The sequence below is a fragment of the Calonectris borealis genome, unplaced genomic scaffold (genome assembly GCF_964195595.1).
Source record: "Calonectris borealis unplaced genomic scaffold, bCalBor7.hap1.2 HAP1_SCAFFOLD_33, whole genome shotgun sequence".
NCBI classification, from domain to species: domain Eukaryota; kingdom Metazoa; phylum Chordata; class Aves; order Procellariiformes; family Procellariidae; genus Calonectris; species Calonectris borealis.
The window spans coordinates 2,101,252-2,118,548 of NW_027441449.1; the positions used below are offsets into that span (position 1 = coordinate 2,101,252).

Genomic DNA, 17,297 nt, shown 5'->3' on the forward strand with positions numbered 1-17,297 from the left:
CCTGGGCAGCTGGCTCTGTGCGGCCCTGCTTAAGCAGCGGGGTTGGACCAGATGGACCCCAGAGGTCCCTTCCAGCTTCCACTTTTCCGAGCTTTGGTGGCGTCTCGAGGCCCCGCGACCCTGCCTGCTGTGCGGGTACCAGGGCTGTGGCCACTGTGAGCCTGGGAGACAGGCCGGAGTGGGGCTTTCCTGAGCTGTGCCCCAGAGCGCACCCTCGCCCGGGTGCTCCTCTCCGGGCAGAGGGGCTTGCTCTGTGGCTTCTGGAAGAAGGTGTCCACATGACTCTTCTTTTCCTTCCCTCTGTCCACAGAGATACTGGTGTTTGGAGGAGACATCTTGAAGTTTGCCGGTATGTACTTAGGACGACGATGCCCACGGGTCCTGATCTGCAGCACTGAACTGGTGTGGCGGCCATTTGCTCTGCTCTCCTTCCCAAGGGGCTCCGTGCAGCACCTTCAGCCAGCTTTCTGGCCAGGCACAAACCCCCCCCCCCGCAGCGCCCTTTCTCCAGGCTTCTCTTCCCCCCCGGGCCTGCCTGCGGTTTGGCTTTGGCTCCCCTCGCTCTGCCCCCGCTCGTAGGGCCCTGGGCTGGGGGTGGGGGCAAGGAAGCACCGAGAGGAAGAGACCCCCTCGGGAGCGCCGCCGAAGGTGTGTGTCGGGGTGGTGGTGAGGGGCAGGGAGGTCCTGGTGATGGCGGAGCTCGGGCTGCCAGGCTGCGAGGGGAGGGGTCGTCCCTGGTGCGCTGCAGCTGCAGAGGAGCGCTCGGGGCGGGGGGTGCCACCGCTGCCGGCTGGCTGCTGCTGCGGCTGGCCCGGGAGAGGAGAGGTGTCCCGGTGCCCAGGGTGTGGTGCTCCAGCAGGATGCCCTCCCACAAGCCCATCTTCCTCAGCACGGCGGCCGGTTTCTGCTGCCCCTGCCACTGAGCATAGGTCGGGGAGAGTCAGGGCTCAGCAGAGCCTGTACCTTCCCCTCGCTTTCCCCAGGGGATGCTGTGCTGGTGCTGTGGAGAGCCCCCCCCCAGGAGATGGCTAAGACCATCCGCCTGGTGCTGCAATGTAGCCGGCAGATCCAGAAGAAACACGGGAGTCATGAGACGAACGTGCGTCAGAACATCCAGCTGAAGATAGGTACGGGTGCTGTGCCAGGCGCAGAGCCGTGGCACTCTCCCGTGCCACAGGGTGCTTCTCACCGGCAGGGAATGCGGGGATCCCTACTGGGGCTGGTGCCAAAGGAAAGCATCTCCTGCAAGCATTCAGGGGGCCAGCTGTGGTCGGAGCGGGGATGGGAGACCAGGACTGCTGGGTTTGCACGCGTTTGCAGATGCAGAGGAAGCTTCAAGGCAGAGCGGGTGTCAGATCAAGTATTAGGGTCTTGGAATGTCCGTTTTAGCAGAGACCTCTGCAGGAGGGAGCTACCCTTTCATTTTTTTCAGGTGGGGGCAGCTTTGCCCCCTTTCCCCTGCTGGATTCTCCCCTGCCTTGCACAAAGAGCAAAGGGGAACGGCTTTGCAGACAGCTGTGGGAAGGGCTTTGGCAGGCTGTTGTGTTTTCTCAAGCAGAGAGCTACAACCTGCCTGCACGTAAACGGAGCAGGCGGTGATCAAGCCTGCTGGTTTGCTGGGCTTCTGGGGCAGGCAGGGCTTCTGACGCCCGGCACTCTCAACACATTCTATTTCTAGACACCCGTTTCAGGGACCCGTGTCAGTGCGCTCCCGAGTCGGACGGAGGGTGCCCTCCCCCTCCATAACGCCCATCTCCCCGCTGGGCTTCAGATCAGCTTCTGAACAGCTGAGATGCCGGGGGCTGCGGAGCTCAAAACGTTCCCTGTGACAGTTCTGCTTCTCCCTCTCTCACCAGGGATCTCTGCAGGGCCCATGGACCTCCTGATTGTCAGACAGAGGACGTGGCAGTACTTCTTGATCTCTGGCCCGGCCCTGGATGAAGTTTGTGAGGCCCAAGAGCTTGCAACGGCAGGCGAAGTTATCCTCTCGGCCGCCGCCTGGGAGCAATGTGAGCAGCAGAGTCTCAGGACCAGGAGATGTGAAGGCAAAAGAGCTAGGAAGGTGGGTGGATGGGATGGCGTCTAGAGCCATTCTGAAGACCCCGACCTGGGCATGAAGGAGGGAGGTGTCAGAAGGCTGAGGAGCTGAATGTGGAGGGAGTTGTAGCTGTGAAAGCGGGCAGGCAGCTGAAGCTCTTGTCCTTCCACCTCAGGGGTACCTGTGGGCTGGGCTTGCTGGGTTTGAGGGGTCAGGAGGCGCTGGAAGGGTTCTGGCCCCACCAGCAATGTCCTCTGTGGGTCACGGAGCTGTTGTTGACAGCTGGGGGATGCTTGGGGGATGCCTGCCCAGCTCCGGTGCTTCTGAGGAAGCACTGCTGTCCCATCCAGCCAGGAGGGCTTGTTCTCCCCTCTTCTGGGCAGTGACAGTGGGGGGCAGGCTCTGTCCCCTGGGGCTCCTGGGGAGGCCAGTGGCAGCGCTTTCATTCCCTGTGTCTTCAGGTTACGGACATGGATTGGATGCCTTGGTCAGAATCCCAAGACGTTTTACGCAGGCTTGTCCAATACCCAATGGAGCACCGCTTGGAAGGGGAAGGTGAGTGCCAGCTTCACCTTCTTCTGTGACTGCCTGGGAAGGTGCGGCCCGGCTGCTTCAGGGGCCAGAGAGGAACCACTTCTGCCCTCTTCCCCCTTTCCGTCAGCGCTCACGCTTTTGGCCCTCCTGTGCATCGGCTGGGGCAGTCACTGCTGCTGCCTCCTCCTGCAGGGGACAGTTCTGCCCCGAGCATCTGGAGGTGGCAACGTGAGCAAACGAGAAGGCTCTTTCTCCTCCCTGCTTTCCACCGCCTCGTAGTCCCATCCTCCCAGCGACCACCTGCACTTTCTCTCCTCAGGTGCCATGAGGCCTCCTCTTATGCCCCATGACCCCGATGCGGAGGAGGAGATTAGGAAGTACATACCAGAAGCTGCTCTCAGGAAGGTATGGCCAGGCCACCACTGCCGGGGGCTGCGTTTTTGGAGGGCAGCAGCGGTGCACTGCAGAGATGGAGTTCTCACGAGAACAGCCAAACAAAAGAAAATGCACCCTGAGACGACAACGCGGGGAAACTGAGCCAAGGGGCACCGGTGCTGCACCATTGCGTGCGTTGTCCTCAGAGAGACGCGGGTGGCGGGAGGCGGGCGTCTGTCTCTCTGTCTTTGCCGTGGCTATGGTTCTGGATGTGCTGCGGACATGACGGTGGGATAAAGGGGAGATTCCAGTGAAGTCCCTGGGGCGCTCCTGAGGGTCGCCCCTCATGTCCGTACCTGTATCTGCCTGCCGCAGGCCGGGCAGCCTGCCGGCCATCTGCACCCAGAGGAGGATTTACCCCTTCCTCCTCGTACCTGCTATTGCCGGTACGCCTGCTCTCCCTCGGGATGGGGGGTGGGCAGTAAGCCCCCGGGAGAGCTGGGCGGTGAAGCCGTCCTGCTCTTGTCTTCCAGCTTGATGACAGAGTGCCGCTGGACTTCTTCTCTGAGCTGCGGCCGGTCACCAGCCTCTTCGTCCAACTGCGGCTGGCTGCAGGAAGCAGCAAAGAGGATTTCTGCGTAATCCTCCGCAATGCCAGCAGGATGATGCTAGAAATCCTCCGTCCGCACAACGGCGAAATCAACAAAGTCCTCCTGTTTGATAAAGTGAGTGTGAGGGAGCAATCGTCTCCCCCTACCCCGAGAGGGTGGGCGGTGAGCAAGAGGGAGAGACCCTACTTAGGCGTCGTAGCAAGATGTGCTGCATCTGTCCTTGGCAGGGCTGCACGTTCCTCTGCGTGTTTGGGCTCACCGGAGAAAAGCTGCCCTACGAGAGCGTTCACGCCTTGCAGTGCGCTAGTCAGATCTCCTACGCGTGCCCCATGATGCTCAGGGAAATACAGTGAGTGTGTGGTGGGGGGGCGGGTGCACGCTGCCTGGGACGGTGCAAGGGGGCTTACCAGAAAGAGACGTGCCTTCTAGCTTGCCCGCCCTCGTCCCTGGCAGGAAGGAGGCAGTGCCCTGAGAAGTGGCAGGTGACCCCTGGGCTTAGCCCACGGCAGCCAGGCGGACTCCCTCCAAGCACACCCTGCTAGCCACCGTGCTGGAGCGAGCCCTCGCAAGGGCGAGAGGCTCCTTGGTGCCAGAGGGAAAAGGCCCTTCTGGGCGACTGGCCCATGAACTGAAGCCACCTCATCTCAAGTTGCTGTCATCGCAGGCGGTGACATCATGGGGGCCTTCTTCCCTCTCTCTTTTCTCACAAGAAGGCTGGGGCCTTCTGCAGGTCGCAGCTCAGGGAACGTGGCCTCAGGGGAAGAGTCCCAAACTTCCTGCACGCGCTCTACCCCTGTCCTTTGTCCTTTGCAACCCGGGCATGTCGCACCCCTGAGCTCTCCACGTCCCCGAGGCCCGCGCTGGCGGGGCAGGACGGCAGGCGGCCCAGGCTAGCGCCGCGGGGAGGGGCAGGAAGGGATGGAGCCGGGCGGGCAGGACTGTGCCTGGGACGCTGCTGAAGCCACACCGTTTCCCTGTGTGCCAGGGCAGTGTCTGTTGCCGTTACCAGCGGGACGGTGTTCTGCGGAGTCCTTGGCCACCCTTTGCGGCACGAATACACAGGTAGGAGGCACACGTCTGCGGCGCGGGAGGCTGGCGTGGGCCCGCTTACGCACAGCAGCCTGGAAGAGGAAGGCGGGCTGGGAGAGGGCTTGCCCAGCAGCCGGTCGGGAATGGCCCAGGCGGCGCCGGTCCTGGCCCAGGGCGGGAGAATGGGCTCCGCGGCCAGTTGTTCCCCTGGGTTCTGCTGACCCCGCCGTGGCGTTGGCCTGTGCCGGAGGCGAGGCGGCCGTTGGCTGGGAAGGGCGTCGCGGGGCGGGTGGCACAGGTACATCAACGCGTGCTCTCTCTCTCTCCCTGGCAGTCATTGGCCAGAAGGTGAATTTGGCAGCCCGGATGATGGTGAACTACCCTGGGCTGGTGTCCTGTGATGCAGTGACGTACGCCGCCTCTCGGCTGCCCCCTCACTACTTCAAGAAGCTGGAGGACAAGGAGATGAAAGGCCTTGAACACCCTGGCACTGTCTATGAATACCTGGGGATCACCAAGGAGGAGTGAGTGTCCTCTGAGAGGGCTGGATGAGGGGACGGTGGCACCAAGGGTGCAGCCTTGGCCAGCAAAGAGGAGTTCTGCAGAGAGAGACCGGGCTGGTCTCCCTTCCGTGGGGCTGAGAGGGTCAGAAGCCCTGGCGTGGGAGGCTTTTTGCCTCTCTCCCCTGCTGTCTCCTGCTGCTGAGAGAGCGGGAGTAGCCACAGGGATGGGGACGGTTTGTCTGTCTTGGCAGACACAACCTGGCCTTGCAGGCTCTGTCCAAATGGCTTTCAACTGGGCTTTCCGTGCCGTGCTTGCTCCACCACGTGCCCTGGTAATGCTGACCTAAGGAGGTTTTTGTCCCAGCGGCTTCCGAGCAGGAAGCTTTGGGCCAGTCCGGTCCCCATGGGGAATGTGGACCATCGGGACACTCTTCCTCGTGTCTTCCTGCTGAAATCTCAGCTCTTCCTCTGGGCCAGGATTTAACCTTCTCTTTGGATGACGGTTTGAATGTTAACATCGCCGCCTCTTTGAAACTACAGGAAGACTTGAGCCACAGGTGTCAGGTGCTTGGCATCCCAACTCGTTCAGTGACACAAGTCCTCCTTTCCAAGGCACTTGCTTTTCTTGGCCAGCGTGGTGAAGCTGTCTGCTAGCCAAGAGCACACCCTGCCTTCTTTCATGTCTCCAATTTCTCTGGGTTTGGCCTCTGGGGATGGATTCTTGATACGTCCTCCTGTCCCACCATGGCCGTTGGGCTTCTCTATGCTTGAAGCTGTCCTAATGTGCAGCTTGAACTTTGGCTGGGGGAGCGTGCAGGGGATAAGATGCTGCTCGAAAGAACAGCAGGTACCCGAGGAGCACATCCTGCCCCTCCACGTCAGGCTGCTTCTCTGTGTCCCCTGGCTTCTCACCAGCTAATTGACTTGTGTTTTCTTTTCCCCTGCTTCTAGCATATTTGGCATGGCTCTTACCACGGAGAGGTCAGAGGAACTCCCCTTGCTGGGTAGGTGGAGAACGCCTTGCTCTTCTGAACCCCAGTTTCTTCCCCGTGGTAACTTTTAGTGCCACGCTGGGAAGGGAGAAGCTTTTGCCAGGGATGGTGTTGCCTGCAGCGGCCCTAAGGAAGTGCCGCCTGTCTTGGCCTCTACTTGGTTGGTATCTGTGGAGTGGAAAGCAGGGTGAGGCGCCTGGTGCTCCCTGCCGTGCTCCAGACCTCGTACAAAGGTTCCTTTCAACTATGGAGCTGCTCACACCCCGGGGGCTAAGCTGATCCCCATCTTTGGGGTCAGGAAAGAGATTTCCTTCTGCCAGACTGACGGAGAGTTTTGGTGGTGGGTTCTCCCCCTCGTACTCCTCGGAGTTCCTTTCTTGGCAGCGTCTGCGAGTAGACATGGAAATGTCAGGACACGCGGGATGCCTTTAATCGCTCGGTGTCTTGCCGGATGTTTTGGGCCCTGCTATGGCTTAAGCCCAGTAGGCAGCTCAGCCCCACAGAGCCGCTCGCTCCCCACAGTGGGATGGGGAAGAGAATTGGAAGGGCAAAAGGGAGAACACTGGTGGGCTGCGATACAGACAGCTTAATAGGGAAAGCAAAAGCTGCGCACGCGCGCAAGGCAAAATCAGGCATTCATTCACTGCTTCCCTTCGGCAGGAAGGTGTCTAGCCACTTCCAGGAAAGCAGGGCTTCATCGTGCGTAACGGTGACTTGGGAAGACAAGCTCCATAACTCCGAATGTCCCCCTTCCTCCTCCTTTCCCCCAGCTTTTCTTGCTGAGCACAGCATCACATGGCACGGAATAGGCCTTTGGGCAGTTGGGTCAGCTGTCGCGGCTGCGCCGCCTCCAAGCTTCTTACGCACCCCCAGCCTGCTCGCTGGCGGGGCGGCGTGAGGAATGGAAAAGGCCTTGACGCCGTGCGAGCACTCTTCAGCAACAACTCGAACATCGTTGTGTTATCAACGCCGATGTTGGGTCACAAATCCAAAACACAGCACCGTAGGAGCTGTTACTGAAGAAGGTTAACTTTAGCCCAGCCAAAACCAGTACAGGTTTGAAGATGCCGCCTTAGCTACTGGGAAGTGCTCTGCGGCTCACAGTACAGCGAGGAGTCTGTTTGGGACATAGCTGCCTGCAGCGACTCAAATCACCCCTTCCAGTCTCGCGCCGGATCGGCGCGGGGAGTCGCGTGGGGCCGGCTGAATCTCTGTGCTTACGGGAGGGGAGCGGGGCAGGGAAGAGGGCACGGGAGCGGCGCTGTGGGGCAGGCGGGCAGGCGGGTCTGCTGCCGCGCTGAGGAAGGCAGAGGGGCAAAAGCCGGGATGAGAGGGCGGGAAGGAGGCCTGGGTGTAGGCAGGCTGGCGGGTGCGGTGGCGGGGAGGGAAGCTGCGGTGGAGGGTGCCAGCTGAAGGGACGGCTCTTTGCTTTTCAGCACACCCCAGCAGCTCCTTTTCTTGTTTGTCTTCCCAGGTCGGGAGAAGGAGATTGACCTCTTTCGCAGCTGCTTGGAAGCCTATAAGGAGTTAGGACAAAGGCACATCCTGGCATTTGAGGGCAGGCTGGGCTCCGGCAGGAGCCACTTACTTACTGAACTGGCCCATTTAGGCCAGGAAGCTGGCTACAGGTACAGGTTTTTGACCCGTAGCTTTGGGACACTGCCCCTGCCCATCCCCTGACAGCCATGGAACACTCCAGCCCCTCTGCCAGTGCGCCTGGCCCTTGGACTGCAGCCTCCCGAAAAAGCCTCCTGGAGACACTCCCTAGGAGCTCCTGTGTGCTCGGCTCCCGCCTCTGCCTCTTCGGGGAGTTGGAAGTGGCTTCTTGAGCCATGGCCTTTCCTCCTTCACCTCTGGGCCAGGCACAGATAGAAGGAAAGAGCCCAAGCTCAGTGCTCTTCAGCTGGCTCCAGACCCAACAGACAGCAGGGTGGCCCGTCCCAGAAGCCCTGCTTGCCCTCTGCCTGTGTCCCAGCGGGAGGACTGGGGCAGAAAAGCCTTCCTGTGGCCTGGGAGGCAGACTGCTGAGGTCTGGAGCCCAAAGGCAAGCTCACCCCTTGCTCCACCCTTGCCTCTTAGCCCCGTGAGTTCCTCTGCAGGGGGCACGTAGCGAGACCTGGGGCCGACAGGGGGTCTGGGCCCAGCTCTCCCAGTGGCCTGGCAGCAACTGCCCCTCTGTGCCCTTTCTCGTACGGGGAGTGAAAAGCTTGGGCTTCTCTGGGAAGCACTTTGGGATGGGTGGCTGAAGAGCCCCGCGCAAGGGCACCTCCACCCTTTGGTCTTAGAAGGCATGGGCCGTTGGGGAGCTCAGTCCCTTTTGCTTTTGCACGGCAGGGTGGTTGCCATGAAACTGGTCGAGGTCAACATGAGGCAGTCCTTCTCTGCCCTCCGTACCCTGATGGCCAGGGCTCTGGGCCTCCACGACTGTGAATCGAGCAGCGCCAGGCAGAGCGTGCTGCAGGAAAAGCTCCAAGGGACCATCGAAGAGAGCAGCTATTGCCACCTCAATGACATTTTCCTCGTCGAGGTAAGAGAGAGGCCTCTCTGGCCCTGGAGGAGGCCGCCTCCTGAGCTCTTCGGGGTCCGACGTTGTGTGGGCGCGCTGCTGGGCGTGCCTTAGCTCAGGGTGGGAATCGCAGGGGGCACGGCACACGTTTCCCACTCCCGGGCCCGGTGGTGAGATCATGTCCCGCACTTCAGCCGGCAGCGCCCGGTGCCTTGCTCAGCACCCTGGAAGTGCGTTGGAGAGAGGCTGGTGCTGCCCTGGTGCTGAGGTCACTGCTGCGTGAGCGGTCTGCTCCAGCCAGCCCGAGATGCCCACAGCCGGAGAACCAGCTCTTCAGCCCACCCCAAAGCCCCAGCTCTGCCAAAGACCCTCAGCAGAGGGCCTCTGCTTGAGGCTCCGGGCGAAGTCCCCACTGGGGCTCCCCGTGTTGGGGAGAGGTGGGGTGCTGAGGCCAGCAGCGGCGGTTTGCTCTGCACTCTTGCTTGGTGGGTAAGCGTGCCTAGCCCCGGAGTGACGTTTCTCCCTGACTCTGCTTTTCTGGCCAGTTTCCCGTTTCGGACAAGGTTCGCAAGATGCATGAAACGGAAAGAAAAAATGAATTGCACGCGACTTGGACGAAAGTGCTAGAGAAGGTGAGCATTTCTCCTTCCTTCCTCCTGGGTCGCAGAAGGACAACAACCCTGCCGGCTGCGGGCTCTGCGCCACAGCAGTGTGAGCGGGTGGGAGGACCACGTGCCTGGGTCATCGCGCTTCAGGGCCCGAGAAACCCCCCACCTCCCCCCGCAGCCCCACAAACACACCCCGTAACTTTCCTCCTGTAAAGCCTGCCCTGCAGGAGAAACAGTCTTCTGCATTCCCTCGGCCAAGCTCCCTCCTCCTGCAGGGCAAGTGATGTTAGGTGCGACCTGAAAGTCTCAAGGGAATTAAGTGTCAGTAAGCTGCTGAGCAGGGAAGTGGTTGAGGAGAGACTTCAGAGAATCCTCTGGAGAGAGAGGCTAAACCTCCCCTGGAAGACGCTTGAGAATCCACCGGATTCCCCTCAGAACAACCTGCTTTTTTCAGACCATTGGAGGAGAATTTGGCATAGTTGTCATCGGCAATGCCCATTTCATCGACCTTGCCTCCTGGAGTATCATGTCACCCGTGCTCCGAAACATCTCCCTCTTCATGGTCATAAGCTTAGCTCCGGGCTACGCGAGAACAGAGAACTTCCGCAAAGCTGCAGCAGACAACACAACACCCCAGAAAATCACCTATCTTCGTCTGGCTGAGCTGAAACCCTCAGCCGTGGTGCAGAAAGTCTGCAAGAACCTCGGAGTGGTCAGCATCTCCAGGGATCTGGCGAGGTAAGTTGGAGCCAGGGGAGCTCTTCCTGAGGGCTCGAACCTCTGCAGACCGTGGAAGGGAATCAACCCCCCAGGAGAGGGAGCGCAGGGCCTCCAGAAGCAGCACTGACTCTAGCGAGTGCCTGACGGGGGTTGCTTGTTGTGCCTGGCCCCGGCAGGCGGGAGCTGAGAGCGGGCGACTCCCCAGACACAGAGCGCGGGGCTGTTGCAGAGGGAGGAAGGGAGGCAGGGAGGAAGAGTCCCGAGCCCCAGCGTGGCCGGGCTGTGAAAAGGCCTCGGTCTAGGTGGCCAGGCTGTGGGGGAGATTCCCTGGGGCAGAGGTCCGCCCTGCTGCCAGAGAGGACCTAAGCTCCTGCGGAGAGGAAAGGCCGGGCTCGCTGCTCGGTGCTTTGGGCGTTGTCCGCAATTCTTTTCCCATGGACTTCAGCGAAGGCTGGAGGTGCAGGGGGGCCCAAAAGCCCAAGCCAGCGGGAGGACCGTCCCTTTCAAAAGTGAGGTGTAGCTGGCTGCCGGCTCCCCTGTTAGGCGCGAGTGACTCACCACCCACCCGAACTGTGTTTCACCTTACTTCCCTTCTGCTGGTCACTGCTGGGTCTGCTCCTGTCCAGGTTCCTGATCCAAAGGAGCTCGGGGAACCCATATTACTGCGAGGAGCTGCTGCGCTGCCTTCGCAGCAACGACATGCTCCTGTTCCGCACCCGGAGGCAGGGTGAAAAAGCAGAGGACAACTGGGAGAGCCTGATCAGTAAGCACCTTTACGGCTGACGAGCGAGTTGTTGTGGCGCATTCTCCGCAGCACAGTCTTGCCCCGTCGTTCCCCCACGGATCTGGGCAGAGTCAGATCCTGCAGCAGGGCAGAACTTGGTCTGGCGGAGGTGTGGGCTCCTGCGTGCCTTGCTGTTGGGACAGCCAAAGCAGGGGCTAGCGAGTTCTGGTGGCTTGGAGGGGCCTAAATTCTTGGGGCAGGGGCTGGGGGGCTAAAACAGGGGAGATTGTTCTGGAGCACATGTTTCTGCTGTTTCTTAGGCGTCCTAGTGGGCATGTCATTTGCCTTGGCCAAATGCCAGCTCGCTTGAGAACAAACCCCAGCTTGAGGTGGGGGACAGGCCCGGGAAACTTGAATCCAAACCCATAAATCCCCAGAAGGATGCTGGTAATAGAAGAAAACGGTGGTAATGCCGCCGAGAGAGCAATGCCAGCCAGAGTGCTGTGGCCTTGGGAACAGCCAGGACTGACGCTCCGTTTTGCATCATCGCCGGCAATTTCCCTGGCTGCGAGGCAGCGCTGTTGAAGGCAGCGATGCTGCTGCTTTCTGTCCCGGGGCGTTCAGTCGCGGAAGCTTTGACTGAGGGACTGTTTGGGAAAGCTGGTCTGAAGGCAGAACATCTTTGGGAGGGCTATGCAAAGAAACTGTTTTGCTCTGCTCAATGACCACGTTCAGCACAGGCAGGTCAGCGCGCCCGCACTGGGCCACGTAAGGTGGGACTTGTCCCATCTCAGGTGAATTTTGAGATGTTTGCAAGCTGCAAGTCCCTTTGCAAATTGCCTTATTCGTGCTCTCCTGCTCCACCCAGCTTCTGCAGTCGAGGCGTCGTCCCTCCCAGCACCCTCGAGCTCCAGCGCGGGGACCGACGGCAGGGTCTGCATCATCAGACCAGACGTGAACCTGGAGAACACCGTGCTGCCCGCCACCTTGAAAGGTGAGGGGCCGAGCGCCGCTCTGCCCGCTCTGCCCGGGGGGCTGCAGAGTCGCCCTCTCAGCCCGGGGGCTCTGCTGGGAACCAGAAACAGGCCTGGGGTTGCGGGCAGCCGTTTTCCCCTCCTGGGTGTGCACCAGCTGTGAGCCTGCTGGCTGCTTTCCAGCAGCAGGTAGGAGAGAAAAGGTTATTGGTGCAAGACTAACACGGCTCCCTTTTCTCACAGAAACAAATCCTTTGCTGGGAAAAATCTGTGACTTGCCTCTGACTCAGCTTTGAATGTGGCTTCTACCTCGCTATTCTCTTTTTAAGTTCCCCAGCTAACGCTGGTCTCAAGGCACTTGACCCAAATCAAATCCATTTTTTTTCTGTGGATTGGCACAGAAATCCCCCCGTAGCCAGGGGAGCTGGATGGGGAGCTGTCAAGGAGCGTCCCTCCTCTCTAGCCGTAGCCATTTGTATGAACCTTGGAGAAACGTCACGCTAAAGCATTCCCGCTATTAAGTTGCTTTGTCCAAAAACAAGCCCAGAAGAAAACCAAAAGAAAGGAATAGTATCGTCTGGGCAAGTTAAGACAACCGTTGTGGGGAGCTCCCAGTCCCCCTCTGAGGTGGGGAAAGTTCTCCGTTCTCTGCGTGCGCTGTTGGGCAGAAACCTACTCCAGGTCTGGCCGGGCGCAGCACGGGATGCCTGTACCTGCTGGATCCTGCCCTCCTCTGCCTCGGTGGGGGAGCATTTGTTTGAGCATCTCGCTTTTCCCCAGGCCTCGTGGCCTGCGATTCCAACAGGAGCGGAGCCGTTTTGAAGACGCCTACCCTGGGCTGCGACTGCCCAGCAGGCGCAGTCCCGAGGAGAGGAGGCCAAAGTCTACCCCGTTTCACGTGTTGAAACTTTGCAGCCTCAGCCTGGGGAACAGGCAAGAGGGAGACGTGTTGCTTCTTTTTGACAGAGGTTGTGCTGGCTCAGCTCGACCGGACAAAGCCACTGAAGCAGATGATTTTGAAGTTCGCAGCTGTCATCGGGCCGGTGTTTACCACCCAGATGCTGTCGCACATCCTTCCCGCTGACGTCAGGCACAAGATGAATTGCTTGTTGGACATGCTGGTGAGCGACAACATCCTTAAGTGGCTGAAAGACACAGAGCTGCCAGAAGATGCCCAAGAGGGGCCAGCCATCTGCCCGCAGGCAGAGCACGGTAAGGGGTAGCAGTGAGGTGAGCCAGGGAGCTCCCGGCTGTGTCCCGGCAGGGCTCCCCGGGGCATGGTGCGCTTCCCCCCCGTGATGGGCGGGTGGAGCTCAGGCAGGCACGGCTGTTCGGCGTGGGCTGTTCAAAGGTCTCACAGGTCGATCTCAAAGCACACCAGCTTTCGCCGGAGGGAAGGTCCCACCAGCTGGCCCAAGGGCCTCCGCTCCCCTGCCTCCAAGCACTGCTCGTGGCGCAGGCATGAGAGGGCGTGTGGAATCCCTGACGTCCTCTCCCGGCCGCCTGCAGCGTCCAGATGAAAGATGCCCTCCAGAGTGCCCTGGGGCCTTCGACAGGCCTTTACTCAGCTTTGATTCCCCTGTGACAGAGGGGAGAGCTCAGGAGGCTGGGGACTGCCCTGCCAAGAGCGGGGAGAAGGCGCTGGCTGGGGCTTGCTTCGGCTGGCGGCAACACCCCCAGCTCCTGCCCGGAGCGTAGCTGAGCGCTGTGTCCCCGGGGCTGTCCTAGCGTCAGCAAAGCAAGCCGGGCCCTTTCGCCCCGCGCCGCAAGGCTCGGCGTGCAGCAGCGCTGGTTCGCTGCCCAGGCTGCGCACCAAGGCAGGACTTTCGCGCCCCGGTTGGGACGGCCCCGAGCCCTGGCCCCAGCTCGGGCTGATGCAAAGGCCCTTTGCCTTGCAGGCATGGAGAGCCCCTGTCTGAGCAGGAAGGCCGTGCAGCAGCAGTGCAGCGTCCTGGCCTTCCGCGTCCCACTGCTGCGGGAGGTTGCCTACGAGCTGTGGCCCGCGAGACAGCGGGGCACCTTGCACCGCAAGTGTGCCGCCTTCCTGGAGCAGCACGCACACAAATGCCAGAGCTGCGGCCAAGGGGACTTTGTGGCCTTCCACCGCTTCGCCGTCACCAGCACCCAGGACGGAGGGAGCTGTCGGAGCCCTGCTGAGCAGGGCGACTCGTGCAGCTGGGAGGCCTTGGTGTTGGCAGGAGAACAGCTGAAGAGGAATAGGATCCGCGACACCGAGGGTATGCTGTGCACCGTGCTCCGCAGCCCGGGCCCTCCAGGAGCCCAGGGGTGTGTGCTGGGGATCGGGTGGGAGTAGATCTGCTAGGGACCAGCCCAGGAGGTGAGGACGACCACGGCAGACTTTCCTCTGTGTGTCGGGACCCTTGCAAGGATTCTTGCAAGGCCGCTGGGAGAGGGAGAGCAGCTCTGCCCCTGGGGTAGGCGAGGAGGTGTCTAACCCCCTGTTCTCTTCCCAGATGCTGCAGATCCTCTGCAGCAGCAGCAGGCTTTCACGGAGGAGGATTTTGGGTGAGCAGACAAAATTTTGATTATTTTTGAAGCCAGTGAGCTCAGGGTCTCCAGAGGAGACAAAGGAAGTGCCGGCATTTGGCTGCTGGTTGTGACTCTAGCTTAGGGAAGAGGCTTTCCGTGGGGTGGGAGCTGGGAGGAGATGGCCATGGAGATGAGAAAGTGCCTGAGGAAGCCCGTGGGCTCAGAGCGATCGCCACACTACACTGGAACAGCCCTGGCTTTCCAGTTCCTGCAGAGTAGCGCTGCAAAATCTGCAGGGCAAAAGCCGCCAGAGGGACTCGGCTGGTTTGCCCGTGGGAGGTGACAGAAAGCCCAGCTTGTGTTTTTCTCCCTACCTACAAAGCACCTGTAAGAGTCACGCCTGCCTGCGGCCTCGTGCTCTGCTTTGAACAAAGGGCTTTTGGTGCCGTCTCTGTGGGGAGAAAGACCAGCAGAGGTGATGCCCGTGTGTTCTTTGCTCTCTTCCTCCCCGGGAACTCTCCTCTGAGCAGTGCGGCAGAGAGCGAACAAGCAGCTGAGCTGCCCAGCAAGACCGACGGGAAGAGCAGCAGCGCATGCTCCTGTGAATGCGAAGCCATCGTGGAATCGGTGCTCGTGCCTTTGGCTCGCCACTACAAGGCGATGGGCGATACTGCCAGAGCCTTTTACTACCTCCTGGAGTGTGTGGCTGCCTACCTGCACGTCTCCAACATCTACATGGTGAGGTGCCCCGCTTGCCAGCACCCACTGTGCACGGAGTCCTGCCTGGCTCCGGGCAGGACAACTTCCCCGTTGCAGTCGGGCGTGCCTTGGAAGGGACGGGGGTCAGACCCTGACTTTTTCCTCCGGTTCGCCTCTTCTGCGGCAAGAGACGCAGGGCGCTGTGCCCTTGGCACGAGGGGCATTAGCAGGGAGGCGGTCTGAAGGATCACTGGTGCTGTGCTCTGAGCCAGCGTGGCTGTGTTTGGGCGGGCATCACCAGGGGGAGAAACAGGCCCTCTTAAGAGCGATGCCGGAGGCAACGAGGGAGGACAGGGCTGGCCGTGGGCTCCGCACCCACGCTCACCTGCTCTCTGTGTGCTTGCGCAAAGGCCCTCATGAAGCTGAATGAAGCGGAGGTTCTGAGGAACTCAGTAGCGGAGAGAGCGAAGGTGATAGCCCGCTTCGAAGAGGCCACCTTCTTCAGCCTCAAAGGGGAGGTAAAGAGACGGGGAGGTCTGGAAGGATCTCCTTGGGGACGGAGCTGGATGCCTGCCCCAGTTGCAGGGGATATCCCCGGCACCTCCAGCCACTGGCAGATTCCTGCAGTCTCTTGGGCAACTCGGCCATGTCGGGATGTTTCCCTTTTCCTCTGCAGGCCTCCTGGCGTATGGGACGTGTGAAGCTGGCAAAGAAAATGATCAGGAAGGCTTTGAGCCTGCTCAAAAGGCAGTTCCCCCGGACCATCCTCGGAGCCTTTGTCAAGTCTCAGGTGGAAAAGTTGCCGTGTGCCGCGTACGTTGCCAGAAGAGCATCCTCCCTGCCGCAGGAGGCCCGGTAAGAAGCAGAACTGAGAACCCAGGGGAGGAAGAGCCATCTCCTCCCTGGTCCCAGGCACCCAGGCCCAGCCCTGCCTAGACTTGAGGCCACACCTAACCTGGCGCATGGGCCTTAGCAGGACCGAGGCACCAAGGAGCGATGCGCGGGTAGAACAGGGACCGGCAGAGCCCCACGCTCCCTCCCTCCCTGCGCAGTCGTGGGAACAAAGCACGCCTTTGGGTAAAGAGCAGCTTGCAGCCGGGGATGCGTCTGCCGGCGCGCGTTGGCAGTGGCAGGGGGTTGGTGGTGGCTGGGAAGAGAGAGCTGTGAACAGGGAGCAGAGGCTGAAGAGGGGCAGGGGGTCTGGAGGCAGGAGCAGGACGTGGGGACGGAGCAGTAGGTGGAGGTGAGGAGTGAGGATGAGGAAGCTCAGAGAGTGATCCCCCTTTTCCTGCCGGTTCCCAGCTGTGCTTGGCCCCCCCGGCGCTGTAGTGCCAACACGCCCTCTCCAGCGGTCGGCTTCCCCCGGCGGCACTTCTTTGTCTGCCCCCTTCCGCTCCGGCAGCCCTCCCTCCATCAGCTCCCTTTCCTCCCAGGAGGTGTAACTGGCTTGTCCCCCGCCCCGCTTCCCCCGTCCCTGTCCCATTTAGCACTGTGCAGCGGGTGCCCCTGGGCCCAGCAGTTTCTCTTGTGCGGCAGGAGGAAGAGGCTAGCCCGGCTGCTGCGGCAGAGCTGCTGCCTTTCCTTACTGGAGCACCTCTTCAGCCTGGAGGGAACGCCCAGCGGACCAACGTTCTCCCGCCTGGCAGCGCGCATGAAGGCCAACACGGACAGGGCAGCGGACTCCTACTGGGCAGCAGACTCCCGCCACAGATCCGCTTAGCTTCATTGCCACCCTGTTCCGTCTCATTAAACGTCTCCTTTATGACGACCTTTGTTGTCGTTCTGAGATACGCTGTCCTATCGTTTCCGTGTTTAAGAAGGCAAGGGTGGCAGGAAGGGCCCCAGCTGCCGCGGGGACTTTGGACAGGTATCTCCAAAGGTTTTGCCTTGTCTGAACCCGTTGGGGGACTTGAAACAACACACCCTTCTGCCCCGCATTGCCCGCAAGTCAGCGTCTGCCGCAAAACTCTACGAACAATTACGGTGCATAAGCAGCACCGCAGACACTGGGGAAGAAACGTGGGGCCACAGCACGCAGGTAGGTCATAGGTCCGCTCCTCCTGCCCTTCCAGCTGGCAGCACTCCTCCCAGCGGCAGAATTCCTTAGGCTCATCCCCTCCGGCTGCCTACCAGCGGCTTTGGCGTGAGAAGGGTTTGCATCTGGAAGTTGTTATCTTCTGCGCTTCACGCTGAGGCACCTGTAAGATCGTGGCAGGCTTCCAAATCGCGGGCATAGCTACAGAAGAGGGGCAGGAGCTCACCGGCGAATTGCAGCTCCGTTAGGGAACTGCAGAATGGCCGGGGCTTCACTCGAGGAGCTTCCAGTCACCTGCAGGAGCTCACCGGCGAATTGCAGCTCCGTTAGGGAACTGCAGAATGGCAGGGGCTTCACTCGAGGAGCTTCCAGTCACCTGCAGGAGCTCTGCCTGTGCAGCTTTGCCCCTGGCACCCTCCTTAGCACAGAAGTTCGGTGGCCGAGCTCACAGCTGTGCCA

General features: G+C 60.7%; 1 protein-coding gene across 1 annotated transcript; it reads left to right on the forward strand.

Moving 5' to 3' along the window:
- The first annotated feature begins 1,024 nt into the window (after positions 1-1,024).
- On the forward strand, positions 1,025-16,996 carry LOC142076130 (adenylate cyclase type 10-like). The gene is made up of 24 exons (XM_075138511.1): positions 1,025-1,127; positions 1,869-2,062; positions 2,500-2,593; positions 2,892-2,977; positions 3,481-3,672; positions 3,786-3,907; positions 4,544-4,620; positions 4,922-5,111; positions 6,042-6,094; positions 7,557-7,710; positions 8,417-8,609; positions 9,134-9,220; positions 9,651-9,934; positions 10,543-10,679; positions 11,509-11,634; positions 11,772-11,803; positions 12,283-12,355; positions 12,581-12,826; positions 13,513-13,755; positions 14,089-14,140; positions 14,635-14,842; positions 15,214-15,321; positions 15,480-15,616; positions 16,876-16,996. The coding sequence occupies exons 1-24, from the start codon at positions 1,025-1,027 to the stop codon at positions 16,994-16,996; spliced, it is 3,312 nt and encodes a 1,103-aa protein (XP_074994612.1).
- Positions 16,997-17,297: the final 301 nt, after the last annotated feature.

Coding starts and splice junctions, on each gene's coding strand:
- LOC142076130 (XM_075138511.1), top strand. CDS start 1,025: ATGGCTAAGACCATCCGCCTGGTGCTGCAATGTAGCCGGCAGATCCAG. Junction 2,063..2,499: donor AAGGCAAAAGAGCTAGGAAG/GTGGGTGGATGG, acceptor CTGTGTCTTCAG/GTTACGGACATGGATTGGAT. Junction 2,978..3,480: donor CAGAAGCTGCTCTCAGGAAG/GTATGGCCAGGC, acceptor CTTGTCTTCCAG/CTTGATGACAGAGTGCCGCT.